The following is a 20,959-nucleotide window of genomic DNA, read 5'->3' as shown; positions in this document are numbered from 1 at the left end:
TGAGAATTCGTTTGTATGCGAGAACTTTCACAAATGTCCCAATCATATGAATTCATCTTAATGCAACTATTTATTTTTTGGTGGACTAATAACTCAATAAAATCATTTCATATTATTATTCACATTTTAGCCTCCTCACCGTGTATGCAAATTGTGTAATGGACGAATGTTTCCTAAGTCATTAGTGAGTGAGTGAGTGAGTGAGTGAGTGAGTGAGTGAGTGCGTGCGTGAGTGTTTTTGGAAAACAAAAACAAAAAGAAACAACAAAGACGAGGCCAGTTGCCACTAGTCTTCCCTTTTTGACAAGCAAGTTCGTATTTTTTATTTTTTTAATTGTGACAGTAAGTGAAAAATGACTTGGGCAATTACGCTATGAGGCTAAATATATTGACGACCAACTTAGTTCCATGTATTTGATTAATTCTTTGACGTTTCAATTATTTTGTATGTAATAAATCAAATGGTAGTCGATGAAAATCATAGGGCCAACAGGGGGCAGCATTGGGCCACACTTGGGTGAGCGTGTTTTTGTGGAGCGTGTTGGCCGCCATCGTGCGGTGAAACTGCATCACCTCACATTTGATTTCAAATCTTCCATTTCGCACCGTCGGTTTTTGTTTTTCGGAACAGGTGGACGTCGAGCCCCGCTTTACCGTGACCACCACCACCCAGGGAACAGTTGGGCTGACATCCTTGCGTGAGCGTGTAACATGACCCACTCCCTTCAACTGAACTGAACTGAACTGGGTTGGGCTTCTTTTGCAAGACAGGCAAGTCCAGCCCTGTACGTCCCAAACCAGGTTGACGGCTGCATTGCACACTCGGGTGGGGCTTCTCCCTCCCTCTCCTCCCCTCCTCGCTCTCACAAATACACTAAAAAAGCCAGCCAGCGCCGCACACCACCACAAACAGGCAGCCAGACAAGACCGCTCGAGCCTCCTGTCTTTTTCTTCCTTGACTCCTCCGAAGCTCGCCATGTTCCGCTGCGGGATCGCCTACCCACGTTGCAGGTGGATCGTGCCCCTGCTGCTGCTCTTCGCCATCATCTTCGACATCATCGCCATCGCCGCCACGTCCGGCTGGGTGACGGACGAGGAAGGCAAGACGCACTACGCCAGCATGTGGGAGCAGTACCACGGACGCAACGATCAGTGGGAGGGCAAGTCCCTCATGGAGTTTTGTAAGTAGCCCGCAACTACACCGCCGTTAAGAGTGGCAACGTGAAAATACCACTAAGAGTCATGATGCATGCGCACATCGGTGGAAAATGCAACACCTTGCTATAATAATCCACTTCAGACTGAGGGTGGGGGTAGGGAGGCCTAAACTTTGGAGTCCTCTGCCCTTCTGCCCCCCCCCTTCACCGCTCTTATCATATCCGGCCTGGGAACATAAACAGACACAAACTACAATGCCTGTTAGACAGACAAATGCCAGTATGAGTATTAACTCTTGGACTACTCCCCCATACACGGTGCCGATACCTCCATTACTTTTCGATTTATATTTATATATTTTTAACACAATAGCCGGGTTTACATGGAGACTTTTTTGTCATTGTGATCGAAATAATTCGGAATGAAGATCTCTGCTCACCAGTTTACATGTGACGTGATATTTTACGATCCACCATTTACATGCTCCACCCTGATCAGCCGTGTGACACATGGAGATCGACATAAAAATCACGTGATTTATCAAGGTGGGATCCACTCATTTATTTGGCTCAGTATTCACGATTTTTTTAACACTTTTATTAACGCGGTGTCATTTGAAAAACGAGTTATCAGTACTTTAACAGAAGTTCTCGTGTTGCAGACGAGCTCTCCTAAGAAGCTGCCATTCTAAAGTGCGTATACGACAATGTCACTACGCATTTATGTCAAGACAGAGCATGTGCAGGCCGGACGCATTATGGCTATTCCGATCGAACAGTTTCCATGACACTCGTTCAGATTGGCAAAAGGAATATACCTCCCCTATGAATCCGATTAAAATTGCATTCAGATTCAGCCGCTTTATTCCGATTGCGATGTTTATATGGAGCATTTTTATCCAGTTTTGTCATTCGGATCCTTTAGAATCGGAATACGTGGCTCCATGTAAATCCGACTGTTGACTAAAAGAATTGTGACGGATAATCATTCGCTGATGTGTCTGTGTTGCAAAATAGTGCCAACTACATCTGAGGAGGAATTACTCATCAGATTATTATTATTTTTTTGGGCCTTAAGTATTGTGGGCTGGTTTTGGGGGCCTCCATAAGTACCCAATACAGTATCGGTACTCGCCCATCCCTAATGAATACAAACAGAGAAAACACTGCAATGGTTACGAGAGCCCAGCCCTCGACCAAAGCTAAAATCTTGGACTTTAAAAGCTAAAAGAAGTTCAACTTTTCATCCTGAATAACATAAATTAGAACTATATTCAATGTCTGATCATGTTAAATTGGAACTTCTATGTTTAAGTTCCACTGTTGTTGTACGTAATATTGTTGGGCTGGCTAGGTATAAAAACATTTTCAGAGCTAATTTTGAACAACATATTTTTATTATTCGTCCTTAACTCTATAAATGTGCGTAGTGACTTGGCAACAGAACGAAAATGCTGGTTCAGAGGTGACAAAAGTCGATAACCAGTGCCTTAAAGTATCTATGCACGGCTCCAACCCCGAAGAAGTATATAGGGCTGGTGAAATGTTATCGGTGCATATTTACAAGTTTGAATTCAAGTATTTACCAAAAATGTCAGAACCAATACTTTACCAAATTGATTTTCCAACATAAGCTAGACTTGTGTTGGTTTATGACCATGTCACCAGTGAACTGTAGCAAATTGCTGCCCCCAAGATCAAAGCAGAAAACGGCCGCCGTAATTTTACTGTCGATTCAGCGTCCAAAACTGTTTAATTTCTGGATGGATACCGCGTTCAGAATGTCCTCCGTTGTCTCCATCAAGAATGTTTCCTCATCATCCCCTTTCATTGTTCAACCGCTTTGCACCCAGCACCGTGACAATATACCAGAGGACACTTTTGTCCCGTACTTGGCGGACCAGCGCCGGTGTGGTCGTTCAGCCGTAAATATTCCTCCTGACGTCTCGGTAAAGCGCAGAGGCAAACGCAGCAGGCACAGTCCACTACCTATTGAGTTGTTTGGGCCTGCTTCTTGTTTGCTGACTTTGACTTATAACTGTAATGGAAATCTGGAACAACAATCTAGTGGAAATTGTACAGATCACCAAAGTGATGTTGCATTCACTATTTTCTTTTGTGTTGCGATTTTTGTTTTGATTCTTTCACTTGCATATCAGCAAAATGCTAGTGAAAGAATAAATAAGGGTAGCCGTTGGGAATTTCGGCAGATTCCTATTCCGAAATGGGTGATCATTAGGGCTGGTGCAAAAGTAGTCTGGCAGCTCTTGCCAGCCAATATGGGGCACTCGGTTAGTGGCTAGCTGTTAGCCACTAGACGCTAACGCTAACGCTAGCAATGATGGAACTGAAAAAAAAAAATCCAAAACAATGTTTACTTTGTGTTTTGTAGTTTTAGAACCTGTAATTTAGACAGATTATATATTTTATGTTATGAAGGTGAAATTATGCACAGGAATAGGTCACGTAAACCTCCTGAAACCAAATGTGTTTAATTGGTGAGGGTCCACTGTGTAAGATTCTGTAAAGATTACACTACATGTAAATAAATGTTAGTTATCTCGTCAGAATGCAAATTCAGTGCATGAGCGTTCATCTTTAATCACGGTCAATCTCTGGCTTTGAATATAATCTGAATAGGTGGTAAATAATTCCGCATTGTTAATCATAATGTAATGCTAATGCCAGTACAATTACGAGCGTAGGGAGCAGCTAAACAGACGCCTGTTCTATGTTTGACTCAAACATTTTCGCTGGTTGTCAGCCTAACGAGATTGTTGACCAACCTGTCTAACATGTCTGGGGTGTGCATGTGTGTGCACGTGCGCATGTGTGTGAGTCATGCCTCAGGCCAGCTAGCCAGGCATGAGTTAAAAAAAAAACACACACACAAGCACACACAGGTATGAATAATTGAAGATGTTGGCTGATCTATGCAGTAACGACGAAGTGGAAGGAACACAAGGCTTGGCCAGACTGTGTGGTGCAGATACAGTAAAGCAGCTCGCTTCCACACGGAGAGGCGCACATGTTCTTTTAGCCTTCTGATTTGTGAAAACAAGGCACCTCTTTGAATATTAAACTTGCATTTTTTATAAGTGTCTATGAAGAGCTTCAAATAGGATGCCTTTCGCATATGATAACAAGGATCAGATTGGAAAGCGTGCCTGTAAGATGGCAAAATACATTCAAATGGGCATCAACTTACCAAAAAGTTGTGTTTTTGTGTGTGTGGATGACTTTTTAATTAGGGAGCAGTCTGTCACAAGCAAACAGACATGTTATTAAAAAAACAAACAAACAAACAAACTTGTTTTTGAGCTTAATTAGTAAGCATTTGGGATTGTTTTTTTTACCATTTATTTTTTCTGTCAACATTATAAAATACTGTGTACATATTTTAAAATAATCATTTTAAAAATGTTTTTAAAATGTGTACATCGTGTATTTGTGAATGCCGTATATGTACAAAAAATACTAAAGCGTACATATCCTCTTTCACATAAAACTTTATTTGATTAAAAATGTGCACACGTTATGTGCATATAATAATAAATAAATAAATGAATACAGTATATTTTGTGTAAATGCTATTTGTAATGAAAAATGTGTACATATGGTTGATTAATTGTAATCACATTAATAAAATAAAATAAAATTATGACCTGCTGTACATATTTCATTTGATCATAAAATAATGCTACAAAATCTGAAATTGTACATATTCTATGCTTCTTTACATCATTTGTTTGATAAAAATTGTAGAGAAATCCAAGTAATTGTGGACTTATACACGTGGCTGCCAGGATGGCCGAGTGGTCTAAGGCGCCGCGTTCAGGACCCAGTCTCCCCAGGAGGCCTGGGTTTGAATCTCGAATTTCCCCATTGTGGGACTAATAAAGGCATTATTATTATTATTATTATTATTATTATACACATACATATTATACTTTATGAAAATAAAATTATTTAAAAAAAAAAAGAAGAGAATCCCCCTATAAATATCCTAAACAAACGGATATTAAAATAGTAGAGGAAAGAAGCCCAAAACATATGCCGTACTTTCTCCACAAGTCAATTTTTTACATAGTACTTGTGTAATTCTTGGTGTTCGTAAAAAATGGGTCCGAACCCTGTTTGTAATATGCTGCTATACTTTCACATGAGCTCCTTTCATGGCGTGCAAGGCGAGTTATGTGATTATATTCTATACGGCTTCCATCTGGTGTGCGTCACGTGGCGCCGCAGAAGGCGTGCGTGCTGTTGTAGGTTGTGGCAGACCTTGCTTCATATCAGCCTGGGCCATAAATCATCATCACAATTAACAACTAACAACGCTGCAGGTGTACCTCATGTTACGGCCAGTACGTACATGCCGTATACGTTGAGCGTGACGCGGAGCTGTTCCATTTTTCTTCACCGGTGTCTGTGTTTATTTGTTCACATGCAGCCTGGGCGCAGGCGGTGGCCGCTCTGATGATCCTCGGCCTCCTGATCCTCATTGGCGCCTTCATCCTGGCCTGTGTGGCGCTGTGTTGCACGCTCAACGTCACTCTGCTGCCCGTCATCGGAGTCATGCTTATTGTCGTCGGTAAGAAACTTGCATGCGCATTTGAGGGAGGGCATAAAAACATCAATCACATTTGCGTCTGTGATTTTTTAAAGCAATTGCTTTCTGGGGTTTTACAGTACATTTACCATGATGCCCTTAGCCTGTGGGCAAGGAGAGCCACAGTTGACTTTTCAGCCTTTTATTTAACGCCAGGGAAAGAGTAGAACACAATAAGCACATTCATACAGAAGCTGCTGTCGGCTGGCTACACTCTCGCACCGATGCTCACACGCGGACTCGCGGACGCCACAACCACCCCACAAAGCCGCGCCCCCACAAAAGCACATGCATATGCACCGACCCGACAATCGCGACGGTTTTTTTTCTATAGATTTTTTGTGTGTGTGTGTGTGTGTGTGTGAAAATACTTTCACAATGTGTGAAAAAATTGTGTTTTAATAACTTTGAATGTGTCTAAAGCATGTGTGAGGGGTAAAACTATTTTTAAAAATTATAATTTTAAACAGTCTCACCTATTGTGGATGGGTTTGGAACATATTCTCTGCAATAAACGCCGTTTGATGTACTTTGAGCTCAATGTGAATACAGTTTGTAGAAATAACAATGAAAAGCTCTTAGTTACATAGTTTTGAATTATATTATTAAAAGAAAATAGAGAGTGACGCGATGTTAAGATGTAACACTAGTGAACCTCACATTTCATAGATGGCAAGTAAAATTCTGTATTTCGAGGTTAAATTAATAAATCCTTTTGATGTGTACGAGTGATACGTGTTGAATAAAGCTGAGATAAAATCTTAAAAAAGCAAGTCATCTTAAAAATCATTTCGCTTTATTTTGGGATCGTTTGAACAAATTTGAAACCAAAAATGCGTCATAAATAGCAAATTGCTGTTAAATCTATGTTGAATGTGTATTTTGTGGCACGTGGGCAACTTCAGCATTTTATGTAATTACAAAAAAAGCAAAAAATAATGTTCTGTAGAAACCAAAATGTCCAAACTTATTTTGCGTTTCAATTGGTATAAATGTGAACAAATGAAACCTAATGCTTAACAAACCATTGCAGCATGGAAGTGAATATATTCAGTGTTTGCAAGGCTGTATGTTTTTTTTTAACTCGACGTTGTTAGCATTAAGGGCCGCGTTACCATGGAAACAGCGCTCTACTGTAAAAAGGGCCCCTTTCCACACGTTTCTACGCTGTGTGCCGTTACCGAGGGGACCGGAGCAGTCTACTCCGTGGACGGCAAAGGCTTTGGCCTGCAAACCACTTCTGTGTCATACGTGGACATGAGGAATATTTAACACATTTATTTACCCTCCCCTTTGGTGAACCCGTTTTGTGAAAGACTTCCCTGAACGTTGAATCTTGTTGCGCTTTGCTGTGGGAGTTCTGAGGAACAAAAGGTCACACAGAGGAGTGAACGCAGTGAGCAGGAAACGTTGACGCTTTCTGTAAGTTGCTGGGAGGGAGCCAGTCCCAAAGAAAGAGGGTTGAACAACATGATGACGTATTGCATGTGAGAGCGCGAGGCAAGGAGGGCTTGGCTGAAGTGTCGGGGGTGTCGCCATTGGTGGCCTGTCGGGAAGAAATTTCACCTCGCAAGGCCACGCCTACTTCGTTGTGTTTGGAGTTGGAGTGTAACAGCAAAAAATAAATAAATAAATAAAAAATCACAGTTGGTTTGGCTCGGTTCACATTGAGTACACTAAGGGAACAAATCAAATTCATAATATGTACGATAACATCAAAAAACATTGATAAATATAGAACAGATTCAATATTTTCTTTACGGGAAAGGGCAACACCAATAGTTAGTCTTTGTTTCATGAAACAAATAGACAAGTGTCATTTAGTGATATATTTTTTTCTTTTTAGGAAAGTGCAGTAGCAATAGTTTTGTCTTCTCTTTAGGAAATGAACGATGCTGACAAGTGCATTTAAAAGGTGCGGAAAAGGCTTAAATCTTTTCTTTTTCAGTCAAATGTGCAAAATACAATACTATATAATACAGCGTTCCCGATCACGACTTCACAGTTCCGTTATTGCCGATTCACTCGATCGCAGCTTTTCATTCGTGACCATAACTGTGTGTATTGCACTTTTATCTTGCTATTTGGAACGTTTTCTTGCTATTTTTCTTCCTTCTAATGCCACCGTCAAACTTATACGGCTGTTGCCCGAGTCGCTGTTACATATTCAAAGATTAGTTGTTTGGCATGTGGGACTCTTCACGACCACCACAATGAAAATCCGCCAAGTCCGAAATTTTGTATGTCTCGTCACGTAGTGTGACGTGTCCTATGTCATCCTTTGATTGGTGCTTCGGCAATGACCAACAGGAAGACAGAAAAAAAACTAACATGCATTTAAATCACATTCCCAAAAATACAACATTTCGAAAACTGACATTAAATTCTTAGAAAGTACAAAGATGTTTACATGCAAAATCTTGACTTTTATTCAAGTGAGGGCTTCAAATGAGAGCGAGACTTCCTTTATCCATCCATCCATCGACTTGGTGCTTTTACTGGAGCCCATTTTGTGGCAGGAAGCAGCAGGTTGTTGATGACGATGATGCTCCTAATAAAGCCGCCGCTTTGCTTATTGCCTGACTCACAAAATCATTCATGATTCAGACGTCTGTCTGTTCACACCAAAAAAAAAAAAAAACGAAACAAGAACTAGTCTTTAGTTCCCTCCTGCCACGTTTGAACTCCTGACTTCCTCAAATGGTACATTTTTTTCAAAATGTTTTTTTCCTCATGTCAAAACTCTTCACTGATTAGTGTCAACGCCTTTTTCTCAAGAAGACGCAACAGTCCACCCATGAGATTGCTCTATCATGACTCACCGCCGAGTTGCTGATGTTGAATATTTTGGTCCAAAAGTGTCTCGCGTTGATGTGAACATATTTTCCTCACACTCTTGTTAGCGCTGCTGTCATCTGTCCTCGACCAACACTTGTCACCCCAAAGATGGGATGAATTATCATCATTATGTCACTCGCGTGACAAAGCCAAGGCCTCATTGCACAATAAACATCACAGATATAGCTGAATGTTTGAACAAACACTCAAAGGAATGTTCAATTTCTCGTGCAGTGGTGCTGCAAGTGATCGCCTTGATCATCTACCCGGTCAAATTCAACGAGCAGATCTTCGAGGGCCATTACTACTACACGTGGGCGTACGGCTTCGGCTGGGGCGCCACCTTGCTGTGCATCGGCTGCGCCGTGCTCTTCTGCTGCCTGCCGCGCTATGAGGACGAGCTCACCGGCCTGGCAAAGACCAAGTACCTCTACACGTCCGCCTAAAGCCCCAAAGACCAACCCCCCCCACCCCAACCACCAGCAGCTCGTCCTCCTCCATCTCTGAACATTTCTACACTTTCGCCCCAATTCAAGATGGAGGTCGCATCGGCATCGTCAGTAGTGACCGTTTTGTCCCTCATTGCTTCTACTTACGAAACATCACCAAAGTGCCTACGCTTCGATTGCAATTGATTTGGTGCAATTGATCTAGAGCTGAATTTTTGATCTGGACTTGATGATTTTGACATTTTGATGCAGAGCGATTCGATGCAGAGCGACTGATCCAGCACAAACTGCAATTCTAACAATGGGATCCAAAATGCTTATGATTTCAATTTGGCGATTGTTCTGAAGTATTTGGACGTTTGTTTTTGAGTAAGTCATCTGAAATGATTGATTTGGCGCAATTGATTCGTTGCAAATTAAATGTTCCAGAAAGAACGTTCCTAAGCATTTGTTTTCCGGGACACTAAGTTTCGAAGGATTTCTTCTGAAGCATTTGATTTGGAGAGCTTTAAGCCAGAGCGACTGTTCAAGAGCATTGGTTCTGGAGCGATCAATCCTTTCTAATCATTCTTGTGCAATTAATCAACAGAAAATGTTCCAAAGCTGATGATCCCAAGGGATTGTTCTGATGTGTTTAAAATCAAGATCAATTGCCCTGGACCTTGTTCATAACGCTTTTGTTCAGGAGCAAATTGTCTTCGGCAAACGATGTGGAGCAATTGATCATGTGCAATTGATTTGCAGCAAATGTTTTATAGCGAAATTTCAGAAGCATATGATGCAGAGCGCTTGATTTGGGAGCAATTGTCCAACAATTGTTAATGGTCCACCATTAGAGCCAGAGAAATTTAATCCTCAGAAATAGATCCATCCCACTATGAAAATCTAACAACAATGGGATCCAAAATACTTATGATTTCAATTTAGTGATTGATTAGGACGGTTTGGTCTTGAGCGATGGTTCTGGGCAATTGATCCAGAGCTTTTGATCCAGAGTGATTTTTTTTTCATCAACTAAAGATCCAGAGCAATTGAGCGGAAGAGTTTGAACTGGAGTGATTTAATCTGAATTGTTTGATCTGGAGCCTTTGATCAGCAGCTATTTGATCCTGAGTGATTAATCCAGTTCACCGTGCAATTTCAATTAATAAATGGGATTCAGAATGCTCTTTTCAGTTCGGAGATTGAAGCGAGCACTGTCATCTGGAGTGTTTGTTCCGAGGCAATTAATGTGAACTGTTGATTCCGGAGCAATTGTCCTAGAGCCAATGATCCAGTGCATATATATTCCAGAGCGATTGACTCAGTGTGATTGATCTGCAGCGATTGAATTGAAGTTTGTTCCGGAGCAATCGATCCAGACCACCACGTAAACAATTGCGCTAAAAAAATTCTCAGCATTTTTGTCATTTTGGTAATAAACAGAGTGCATATAAAATGTGACTAATTGTCATCTTTGCACCTTTTTTTACTGGCATTTGTAATATTCAATTCTTCCTCTTTTTCGCCTGCACATTCTTTATTGGTAATGATTATTTGTCACAAAGAGGCACCAGTGGGCTAAAATTGACTTTGCATTAGACGCTACGTGGCTTAATCGCGCTAAAATATAAAGTATTTTGTGATATTTCATCTTTTAGGGAAATTAAGATTTTAAAAAGATGTCAGAATGTGTGTAAGATGCCTTGGGTATGAAATTAACTTTAAGGGTTTTTTGTTGTTGGTTTAAAGGGAGCAATATGTAACCCAAAGCTTTTTTTGTCGTTGTTTTTTTTTTAATTTTTATTTTTTTATTATTATTAATTATCTGTGTTTTGGTGTTTTATTTGAACTAGTAAAGGAGGGAACTAACATCATTCAGTATGGACAACACCAAACTCCTTTGTCTGATGTGCCTTAGCTTCTCAAATGTCAGATTTTTGCATCAAAATACTGTCCAAGATCTCCTCGTTCGATATATTATGTGAGTAAAAAACTAAACAAAAAGAGCATATTCTAGTCAGCAACTGGTGTAGAAAAAAAGCTACTGTGTGAAGCATGACTGACAGGCTAAATCAAAAGATATGGTAAATATTTTAATCAAGGGATTGATCATGGCGGGTTGCATGTGTGTTGACAGCCAGGTGGAAACTACTGTACTACTACTGTATTAACGCTCTTTCAGTCTTTCTTGTGGGTGTGTCACGTATGTTTTCATTAACTATTTGCCCCTTATTGTTCTTCTTATGTAGTGTGAAGTAATTTCTGCTTTTTTGTAGTTTGTATTCTCATGCAATAAACTGTTTTGTTTTGACTAAATCGACTTGTTTCCCCAGTGAATAAAACACCAAACTTCATATAGCTTGCTGTAGGTGGCTGTAATTATTGTCACTACAACTAATAACGCTGTGTCGCGCTAGATGTCTTTGCCACATGCTGATGTTTACCATTCAACATATTATGCCATTACAATTAATTACCAGACAATATGCGATTTGGGAAAAAGATCCATTCGTATAATAACAGAACCCAAAACAAAATTGGTACAATTATAATAATTATTATATTATTTTATTAGAATACATAATTTTTCATTATTTGTAAATTTGATTTACCGTCAATACTGTTACAAAAATACTTTATACTCAGCAATCAAAAAATAAAAAAACAGACATTGGTACAGTTTTTGAGTTCAATTGAATTTGAGGTGAAGATTTTTAAAGAAAAAAAATAACAAAGTAACCAGATTTAGATTGTTCAATTTGAGAATTAAAACGAAACAAGAGGATGATGTGAAAAAAAAATCGGTAAAGAAATAATGGAAGCAAAAATTTTCTGTTTCAGTCGGGACTTCGTATGAATTATCTGCTGTGGAAATAAAAGCAAAAAACGTTGGCAGACATGATAAACCCCAGACTTTAATTATGTTGATGTTTTTGGTAGGATAAGGGTGCTCTGAGACAAATACAGCAATGAAAAAAATGATAACAGAAATGAACATTAAAAACATTAAACTCAAAGCTAAACAGCTGTCGGAAATGCTTAGAAAAATGCTAAACAAACTAAGAAAAGGACCGATAATCTTAGAGCTCACTAAATTGGACAGGAATGCTAACCTGAATGCTAAAGAATTTACAGTAATTATAGTCAGATGCTAAACTAAGAACAGGACTGTTAGCCTTAAAGCTAAATAAATAAATAAATAAATAAATCGCACAGGAATGCTAAGCTAAATGCTAAACAACTTATAATAATACAAAACTAAATACTAAACAACTGACGGGCATAGTAAACTCAGAGTTAGACATGAAAGCTAAGGTAAAGGTCAACAATTGAGAGGAATTCTAAATTTAGTGCTAAACACTGCACTACTGCTAGCAGTCAAAATGTGCTGCGCGCAAACAGGTTGCTGAACTTTGTGCTCGACTTGTCAACGCACACGCACACGCACACGCACACGCACACGCACACGCACACGCACACACAGTGATAAGCAGCCAGTGACTCACACACACTTAGCCCCACCCTGGGAAGGGCCTCTATGAGGAATCTGACTTGCTCCCAGCCCAGTGTTTGCGTGTGTGTTTGTGTGTGTGCTGACAGTTTCAGGGTTGAACGACTTGCTGAGTGAGATAATGGCAGGCGGGAGAAAGTCACACGAGAATGTGAACGTGGGAGCATGTTTTTAGGTAAGAGTCGATGTTGAAGTGAAAATAAATTATATAAAAATAAATCAAACAGGACGTTAGTTGGGTGGTGGATAACCTTTCCTGGTGCAACACAAGCTTTTCTACTTGGTTTTTAAATCAACAATTAAAAGCAAACCAGCAGCTAACGCGTTTGATGACACGCTGGTTGACGGGTTAGCACAATGGCCTCACAACCCAGCGCTTCATGGTTCGATGCCAGCTCAGGCCTTGAGGAGGTCACATTTTCTCACGGTACCTGCGTGGGTTTCGTCCTGGCACATTCCAAAACCATGCATGGCAGGTTGCTTGGTCACTCTAAATTAGCCCTGTGTAAAAATGTGAGCGCAGATAAATAAATGGGTGTTTTCTTCCATATGGCTAAATTCCAACGAGAAAAACGAGTCCTGGTTTTAGGAAATGACATTCCGCCATCTGCTGGCCGAGAGAATGTGCTGCACGCAGCGCATATCAAATCCAATGAGCTGTACAATTATAATAAGTGGAACATCAGTGTGTAGATATTTTTTAAATTATTTTTTTAAATTACTTTTGGGAAATAACTTCGTCCGATTCAGTGAACGATTCTTGTGAACGAATCTTTTTTATTAACTAATTCTAATGATTCATTTCACTTACTGCCCATCACGACTGCCATCCAGCCCCCTGTTACCTTCACAGCCTCTCTAGAGAACAGGAAACCACAGAACTTGTGAACTAATTACAAGGTCGCGACAATACAATACAAATACAGTACAACTTTATTTATATAGCGTATTTCACAAGAGCCGGAGCTGTGACAAAGCGCTTTTCATACGGTGTAATATGAATTAGCAGGAAATTAGCTCACAAATTAAAAGACAAACATTGGATACCAGAGGAACAGCGACAATCTCATATTGAGTCGAAAGCTAAAAAAAAAAAAGTGTCTTCAAACGAGTTTTAAAAGTGGAGAGAGGGGGCTTGCCCAACATTCAATGGGGGCTCATTCCATAGGGAAGGACTGGCAACAGAAAAGGCATGACCTTTTATTTTCATCCATCCATCCATCTTCTGTACCGCTTCCCCTCACTAGGGTCGCGGGGGGTGCTGGAGCCTATCCCAGCTATCTTCGGGCAGTAGGCGGGGGACACCCTGAACTGGTCGCCAGCCAATCGCAGGGGACACAGCGACGAACAATCTTTTAATTCATGGGCGAGTTCGACAGATAAAATTCATGAAACACAAACGCGAAAACAGGTAATTAAACACAGAAATAATTATACACTGGTAATTTAATGACATTTTATTCCATATTTACACTGGTAATTTAATGACATTTTATTCCATATTTAATTGAAACATTTTCAATTTTAATTTAAGATTCGTCGCTGGACGAGGGCCGGACAGGAAGCGGCGGTCGGACGGCGACGTCACACCAGCTGGACGCCGGTCAGCGTCACGTACCACACCTCCAGCCAGTTGATGCTTTGCAGGGCCGCAACTTGAGTTGTGAAGTCTAGTTGCAGGTCGTCGTTGAAGATCAGGTAGAAAATGCCAACGCCACACTTGATGACAATCTGCATGGGGACAAAACAGCGGGCTCAGTAAGCACTCCTCAGTCAGCCCAGCAAAGTGACGTGGACGTCTCCTTGTGCCCACTTCAACCGTGGCAAATCTTCCAATACCATTTTGAGCAATGTGGCGCCTTTTTCTCACCATCGACGCTTACGAAACAAAACGCTTTGACGGGAAACGGCTTCCACAATATTGGGCTGATTGTTGGACTAATTTGACCGGTTGAAGGCCGATGTCCAAGTTTGTCTTTGGCTGCCGATTGCACCACGGCGACATCGCGACGTACGTCACCTTGAAGGCGAGTCCGGCTCCAAAGGGGCGTTGTTGGGCTAAATTTTTTGTCCACTGGGTGCCCCACTTGCCGGCCAGTCTGGAGTTGAGCGCGACGGTTTGGCTTGTGAAGTCAAAATTCAGGTGTAGGGCGATCGTGACTTTGTTGTCGTTGCCGGCGTTGTCGCGCACCTCCAGGTTGACCACGAGCCTGCCGCAAAAACGCATTGTATTGGCATGCGGGCGGGCGGGCAGTTTAGGGGGATGTACTTCTCCGCTGTGGTGTTGGCTCGTCCTCTGATGACGATGCTGCGGCCCACGCTGAGACCGTCGTCGATCGCAGCTTGCAATCCGCCTTTCTGCGCACACACATTTGAGCAGGATGACAACAAGTCCACGATGCCCTTTGCGTACAACTCAGTTTATGGACAACGTGGACATTTCCCCACATGTCCTCAATGAGGTCTACATCCTGGCCTCCAAGACAATCGCTTTTGCCCATGAAAAAGAAACAAAACGCCACAAATCCATTGCGACCCCGCCCGCCCTCAAGGCAGAAGCAATTTTATGTGCAGGTTTTGAATTCAAAAGAAAAATACATCAATGCCCAACTGAAGGTGTCGTGAAATATTCGTAAAATTGACGGGCAAAAAAATGAAAGAGTAAAAATGCCTTTCAGCATCGCCTCACCTGGCTGGCAGCCATGGCGAGCTGGCATGAGCATGTGGTATTGAGAGAGGAACACGCTGGTCCGGTGGTGGCGCTCGCGCACATCTCTGGCTCCTGATTGGTCTGAGGAGGGCTGGTCGGGCAGATCAGAGGAGGGTTGGTCGGGCAGGTCGGAGGGGGGTTGGTCGGGCAGGTCGGGCAGGTTGGAGGAGGGCGGGTCGGGCAGGTTGGAGGAGGAGGGCTGGTCGGGCAGGTCGGAGGAGGGTTGGTCGGGCAGGTCGGGCAGGTCAGAGGAGGGTTGGTCGGGCAGGTCGGAGGGGGGTTGGTCGGGCAGGTCGGGCAGGTTGGAGGAGGGCGGGTCGGGCAGGTTGGAGGAGGAGGGCTGGTCGGGCAGGTCGGAGGAGGGTTGGTCGGGCAGGTCGGGCAGGTCAGAGGAGGGTTGGTCGGGCAGGTCGGAGGGGGGTTGGTCGGGCAGGTCGGGCAGGTCGGGCAGGTCAGAGGAGGGTTGGTCGGGCAGGTCGGAGGAGGGTTGGTCGGGCAGGTCGGGCAGGTTGGAGGAGGGTTGGTCGGGCAGGTCGGGCAGGTCAGAGGGCTGGTCGGACAGGTCAGGTTGGTCGGGCGAAAGTGACCTAGTAGACAGGGAGCACATGCCACTTGAAATAAGAGCACACATTGTTAAGACATACAAATGTTCTTGTTGCTCACGCACGTGTTTCAACATGACCAGTGGCCACTGGGTGACTGTCGGGACACCCGAGCTCACTGACGCTGGACTCATTTCATTGAATATTCAACATTTTGCTGAACGAACTCCTCCTTCAGTCTATTGAAAGCTCGGACTTGGTCATCTCCCCAGACCCAACAGTTGTTCTTCGAGAGCAGGTCCCTGAGCGTTTTGTCCTTCTCTGCTAGCTGCGGCACAAACCTTCGCAGCTGGTTCACCATGCCTCGGAAGCTGCGCAACTCACTGACGTTTATCGGCTCAGCCATCTCTCTGTCAGCTGACGTTTTGGCTGGATCGGACTTCACTCCCTTGTCTGAGATGATGTGGCCCAGGAATTCCATTTCTTGTACTGAGATTTCACACTTCTCAAGGTTGAGTGTCATGACAGCATCCACCATCTTTTATAGAACGGCATGAAGTCAAGAATCATGCTCCTCCTTTGTGGTCCCCCATACAAGCAGGTCATCCATATGACACACTACTCCTTGTTGGCGTCAAGCTTGCTGAAGATCTTGGCGCCTGCTAGTGAGCCCAGCGTCTGCTCAACTGTCCGAAGGATGTACTTTTCTCGCCTCACCGACTCATTAAGCTTGGTTAGGTTGACACATATGCGTAGATCAGCATTCTTTTTAGTCACCACCACCTTGCCCGAGCACCAATCTGTGGGCTCTTTCACCCTACTGATGACCCCGACCCTCTCCGTGCGCTCCATTTCCTTTTTGACTTTGAGCATTAAAGGAAGAGGAAGCCGTCGTGGAGTCTTAAGGGAATATGGCACCGGATCTGCCTTTTGCTTGATGGTGTAAGGCTGCTCAACCACCCCCAGACCGGGACTTTCTCGGGGTCGGTCGGTTGGTCGTAGAGTTGGGTGAGGGTCACTCAACCCTTAACGCACCCGTGAGTCGCGGCAACCGTGCTAACGCAATGCAGATACAAACTCAACTCACCCAAGGCGCGCTTGCAGATGGGGAGGGCATAATATGAATGGTCACAGTCACAGTCGAACCAGTGACCACTTCGATACATCGCCACACATTTTTGGTTTCCTCTGTCGTTGTCTGGCTGTCCAGAAGACCAGATGCTGAAACAAGACGAAGTTTCATACAGAACAGGTGCCAAAGAAAAGCCACAGTCGACTAGAGCTGACCTTTGGCTGCTTTTGTACGGTGGCCGAGAAAGGTCATAACAATTGCAAAACCAAAAACACAACATTGAAATACACGTTATTGAATATCCACTACGGAAATAGAAAAGCTACAACACAACTACATTTGAACCGCAGCGCTATTGCAAAAGCTACAACACAACGGAAGTACCGAGGCAACGGAGGTGAGCGAAACTCCCACAGGAGGGGAAAAGGCGCGGAATATTAAGAATACTATAACAAATTGGACGGGAGGGTTGTGCAAGAAGTAAAGAAGCGGACGTTGTGGATTTGCCATAGCGTGTATTTCAATGTTGTTTTAGCTTTTGCAATTATCAGGACCTTTCTCCGCCACCGTACCTTTGCCTTTCACACACGAGGTAGACGGCCGCGTCCGCGCACAACGTGGGCATCAGTGCCCAACACTCGCAAGGGAACAGTTTCGTTCGACACGCCGCGACGAGGGTGGGCCGTCGACGTTCCGGCATTTGTTCCGTGCCATCGGTGGCGCTAGCAGGGCGCGAGCCGGCAACAGTGGGAATGACCTTTTGTTAAATGTTAGGCTAGCCCCCTCTCTGTCCACTTTTAAAACTCGTTTGAAGACATTTTTATTCTTTAGCTTTCGACTCAGCTGAGACTGTTGCTGTTCTTCTGGTATTTGTCGTTTGTCTTTTAACTGTGTGCTAATTTCCCTCTAATTTATATTACACCATATGGAAAGTGCTTTGTTATAGCTCCAGCTGTTGTGAAATGCGCTATATAATATATAAATAAAGATGTACTGTATTGTAAAATTTTGGGTTTTAGGGATTTAAACTGGGATTGAGATATTAAATTAGGGTTTCAATGTCGGGTTTTAAACAAGAGTTAGGATTTTAAATGTGGGTTTTGATTGTGTCATGGATGGCCTTACAGCCAGCGAATAGATCACCACGCACACGTAAGGGTTTGAGAGAACCAGTTGATTTGAGCTCCAAAAGAATACAAAACCGCGGTGACGAAACGTCTTCGCAAGAACAAAACAAATACGCACTAAGAATAGTGGACAGAGGAAAGGAAGAAAGTAGGACACAAGCGAGGGGACCCAAAAAGCTATTTACAAAAACTCAACTTAAAAGAAAAAAAAAAACGCATTACGTACTCCTGGTACGCAGAAAATATTAAAACTTAAATTATAGGGTTAGGATTTAAAATTAAGGTGGCACGGTGGATGACTGGTTAGCACGATGGCCTCACAGTGAGAGACAGCATCGGGCATGGGTTCGATCCCGGCTCCGGCCATCCTGTGTGGAGTTTACATGTTCTCCCCGTGCCTGCGTGGGTTTCCTCCGGGTACTCCGGTTTCCTTCCACATTCCAAAAACATGCATGGCAAGCCGATTGAATACTCTAAATTGCCCCGAGGTATGAGTGTGACTGTGGATGGTTGTTCGTCTCTGTGTGCACTGCGATTGGCTGGCAACCAGTTTAGGGTGTCCCCCGCCTACTGCCCGAAGATAGCTGGGATAGGCTCCAGCACCCCCCGTGACCCTAATGAGGAGAAGCGATACAGAAGATGGATGGATTTAAAATTATGGTTTTAAACCAGGATTAGGTTTTCATATTCGGCTTTACTAGAGGGTTAAATTTTCAAATATGCTTTTAAACAAGATTTAGGGTTTCAAAGTAGGGTTTCAAACAAAGGTTAGGGTTAAGAGTTAGGGTTTCAATTTGGTTAGGTTTTTAAGGTGGCTAAAGTAGGGTTTTGAACGAGAGTTGGGGTATAAATTATCTTTAAATTGGTTCAACTGGGATTAGGATTTCAAATTTGTTTCAAAGTAGGTATTTTAAACAAACCTGTAGTGCTTCAAATAAATGGGTTTTAAATGAGGGTTGGAGTTTCAAAGTCGGGTTTCAAATGGTGGTTTAAACTAGAGTTAGGGTTTTAAATTGGGGTTTTAAATTAGGGTTAGGGTTTTTAAGTGGTCTTAGGTTTTGAAAGTGCTGTTTTATAATCTTGAATAATCTAAATTATTCCAGTGATGATTTTTCTCACCCAAAAGGACGGTGGTTTGTTTCATGAACAATTCTATTTTCCATCCTTAAATTATTCGCATACTCGTTTGTTTTTATAAGTCGTCGTCATCATCATCATCATCATCAATATGTATTAAGGAACGAGCTGGAGCTACCATTCGAGCGCTTCACTGTTGCGGCGTCTGCGTTCAAAAGCTTCGTTGCGCTTCCTTTCTAGAAGTACACTTACGCCTGATTCGGATTGTAAGGACTTCCGTCCCTCCACTCCCACCCGTTATTGGTTGTCTCACGCCACAGGCCGATCCAGGCCATGTCCTTTGCCAGTTGTTTCAGCCAGTACTGCAGGAAAGGGAGGGACAAAGAGTGAGCCAGTGACGCACACATGAGTGTGGTAAGAGTGGGAGTGTGAGGCGCGTCACCATCTAATGACTGTCCCAAACGCTTGTCAGGTGTCCTCCGATGGAGCGACAATACTCCTCAGCAGCCTCCCCCAATTTATAGTTTTTTGAAAAGTGGTAACAGTGGCAATTGTAGAGCTCCCAGTCGGTCGGACACTCCAGCCATGCTTGCAGCAACAACAACAGCAACAACAACGTGAGAGCCACGCAAACACCTGGCGCGCGAAAAGTCGAGTGGCTTGTTGCGTAACAATGTCAACACCTTCCTGCTTTTCTTCCGGATATCTATGTGGCCCTAGTTAAGACCAGACAGCAATTGATTTGATATTTGAAAATAAACGTATACCTCGGCAGAGAAAAATCTGAGCGTCTTCCCTGCATCCGGCCATAGCAAATTTACGCCTCACGGGGGTGCTGCGGTACAAAAAAAGTCCCAAAGTGCACAAAGCCACACTCACTCGTATAATCGAGGGCAGCAGGACATGTCCATGTCATTATCCACACCGCTTATCCTGTACACAGGGTCCCGGGCCTATCCCAGCTGTCTACGGGAGAAAGGCGCACCAAACCCTGAACTGGTCGCCAGCCAGTCACAGGATAGACAAAGACACCGTCACTGAGTGGGAACTAAACCCACGGTGCCCGTACACAACTCAGGCGAGTGTACTAACTACACCATCAGTGAGCGGCAGCAGGACGTGTTCATTTAAATATCTTGGTTTGATACACACCAGGCACGCTGTTTTCATTTTATATATTATGCGATGCCATGCGTATTCTATAATTCATTGTGTCTCGCTTTTTACGGAGGCCCATAACGGCCAGTGAAATAAATAGAAAGAATCACGTTTCCCCCGTGCGTTTATTATTATTTTAATGAACGTTAGCAGCCCGTTTCCGTAAGTGTCTCACCTGTGCAGCTCCAACTCAGGCCAAGGATGATGAACAGCTCAGCGATGATTCGCGTCCCCATGTCAGGTGACATACAGTAGAAATTGAATGCTGGTGCATCGTCGATGGAGGTACTTCAAGTGCCTGCCCTGTACTTCACGCGTGTGCCTCGTAAAGACGCCTACCATACACCACGCCATAGAAGAATGCAAAGAGTTGACGCTCTTGGTACTTTGCGTGACGTCACGTGCCTGACGTCGCTTCAAGGCCGAGTACAAGCGTTTGGAGACCAGCAAACGCTTTGATTTGATCATGTTAAAGCAAAGGGGGAAAAAAAGTAGACATGCTGAGTTATGATGGTTCTCAAATTGGGGCACGTGCGAGTTTGCAATTTATTCAAAAAGTATAGCAATTATGAGAAAAAAAAAACAGAAACAGAAAAGAGCTTGATAATGACAAAAGATCCTCAGGGAAGCACAAGCCCAAGTGTCTTCTGAAATGCAAAAAGACTCAGTTCAGTGTTGACACTTGGGAAGGTTGTCAGTCTTCTTTTATAATTTGTGCATACATATT

The 20,959-nt window shown here is 43.1% G+C and overlaps 2 protein-coding genes across 2 annotated transcripts; one reads left to right on the top strand and one right to left on the bottom strand.

Annotated features, from left to right (window-relative positions):
• Positions 1–799: 799 nt before the first annotated feature.
• On the top strand, positions 800–11,351 carry perp (p53 apoptosis effector related to pmp22). Its single transcript, XM_088305199.1, has 3 exons — positions 800–1,181; positions 5,608–5,748; positions 8,839–11,351. The coding sequence occupies exons 1-3, from the start codon at positions 977–979 to the stop codon at positions 9,048–9,050; spliced, it is 558 nt and encodes a 185-aa protein (XP_088161325.1). The 5' UTR covers positions 800–976; the 3' UTR covers positions 9,051–11,351.
• A 2,717-nt stretch (positions 11,352–14,068) lies between these two features.
• LOC148330231 (galectin-4-like) lies at positions 14,069–15,472 on the bottom strand. Its single transcript, XM_088305331.1, has 4 exons — positions 15,236–15,472; positions 14,816–14,904; positions 14,567–14,756; positions 14,069–14,277 (listed from the first exon to the last, which is right to left on the bottom strand). The coding sequence occupies exons 1-4, from the start codon at positions 15,317–15,319 to the stop codon at positions 14,131–14,133; spliced, it is 510 nt and encodes a 169-aa protein (XP_088161457.1). The 5' UTR covers positions 15,320–15,472; the 3' UTR covers positions 14,069–14,130.
• Between the last annotated feature and the right edge of the window lie 5,487 nt (positions 15,473–20,959).

This window comes from Idiotropiscis lumnitzeri, chromosome 9, assembly GCF_059441095.1.
Source record: "Idiotropiscis lumnitzeri isolate Australia: NSW breed Sydney's pygmy pipehorse chromosome 9, RoL_Ilum_1.0, whole genome shotgun sequence".
Taxonomy (NCBI): Eukaryota; Metazoa; Chordata; class Actinopteri; order Syngnathiformes; family Syngnathidae; genus Idiotropiscis; species Idiotropiscis lumnitzeri.
Note: the sequence above shows the minus strand (reverse complement) of the source record. Positions and strands in the feature narration are given on the sequence as shown.

Excerpts from the sequence above, each read along its gene's own strand:
- LOC148330231 (XM_088305331.1), bottom strand. The coding sequence starts at position 15,319 with ATGTGCGCGAGCGCCACCACCGGACCAGCGTGTTCCTCTCTCAATACC. Across the intron at positions 14,905-15,235 it reads TCGCCATGGCTGCCAGCCAG|AAAGGCGGATTGCAAGCTGC; the intron begins GTGAGGCGATGC and ends GTGTGTGCGCAG. Across the intron at positions 14,278-14,566 it reads GAGCCGGACTCGCCTTCAAG|ATTGTCATCAAGTGTGGCGT; the intron begins GTGACGTACGTC and ends GTCCCCATGCAG.
- perp (XM_088305199.1), top strand. The coding sequence starts at position 977 with ATGTTCCGCTGCGGGATCGCCTACCCACGTTGCAGGTGGATCGTGCCC. Across the intron at positions 1,182-5,607 it reads CAAGTCCCTCATGGAGTTTT|CCTGGGCGCAGGCGGTGGCC; the intron begins GTAAGTAGCCCG and ends GTTCACATGCAG. Across the intron at positions 5,749-8,838 it reads AGTCATGCTTATTGTCGTCG|TGGTGCTGCAAGTGATCGCC; the intron begins GTAAGAAACTTG and ends TTTCTCGTGCAG.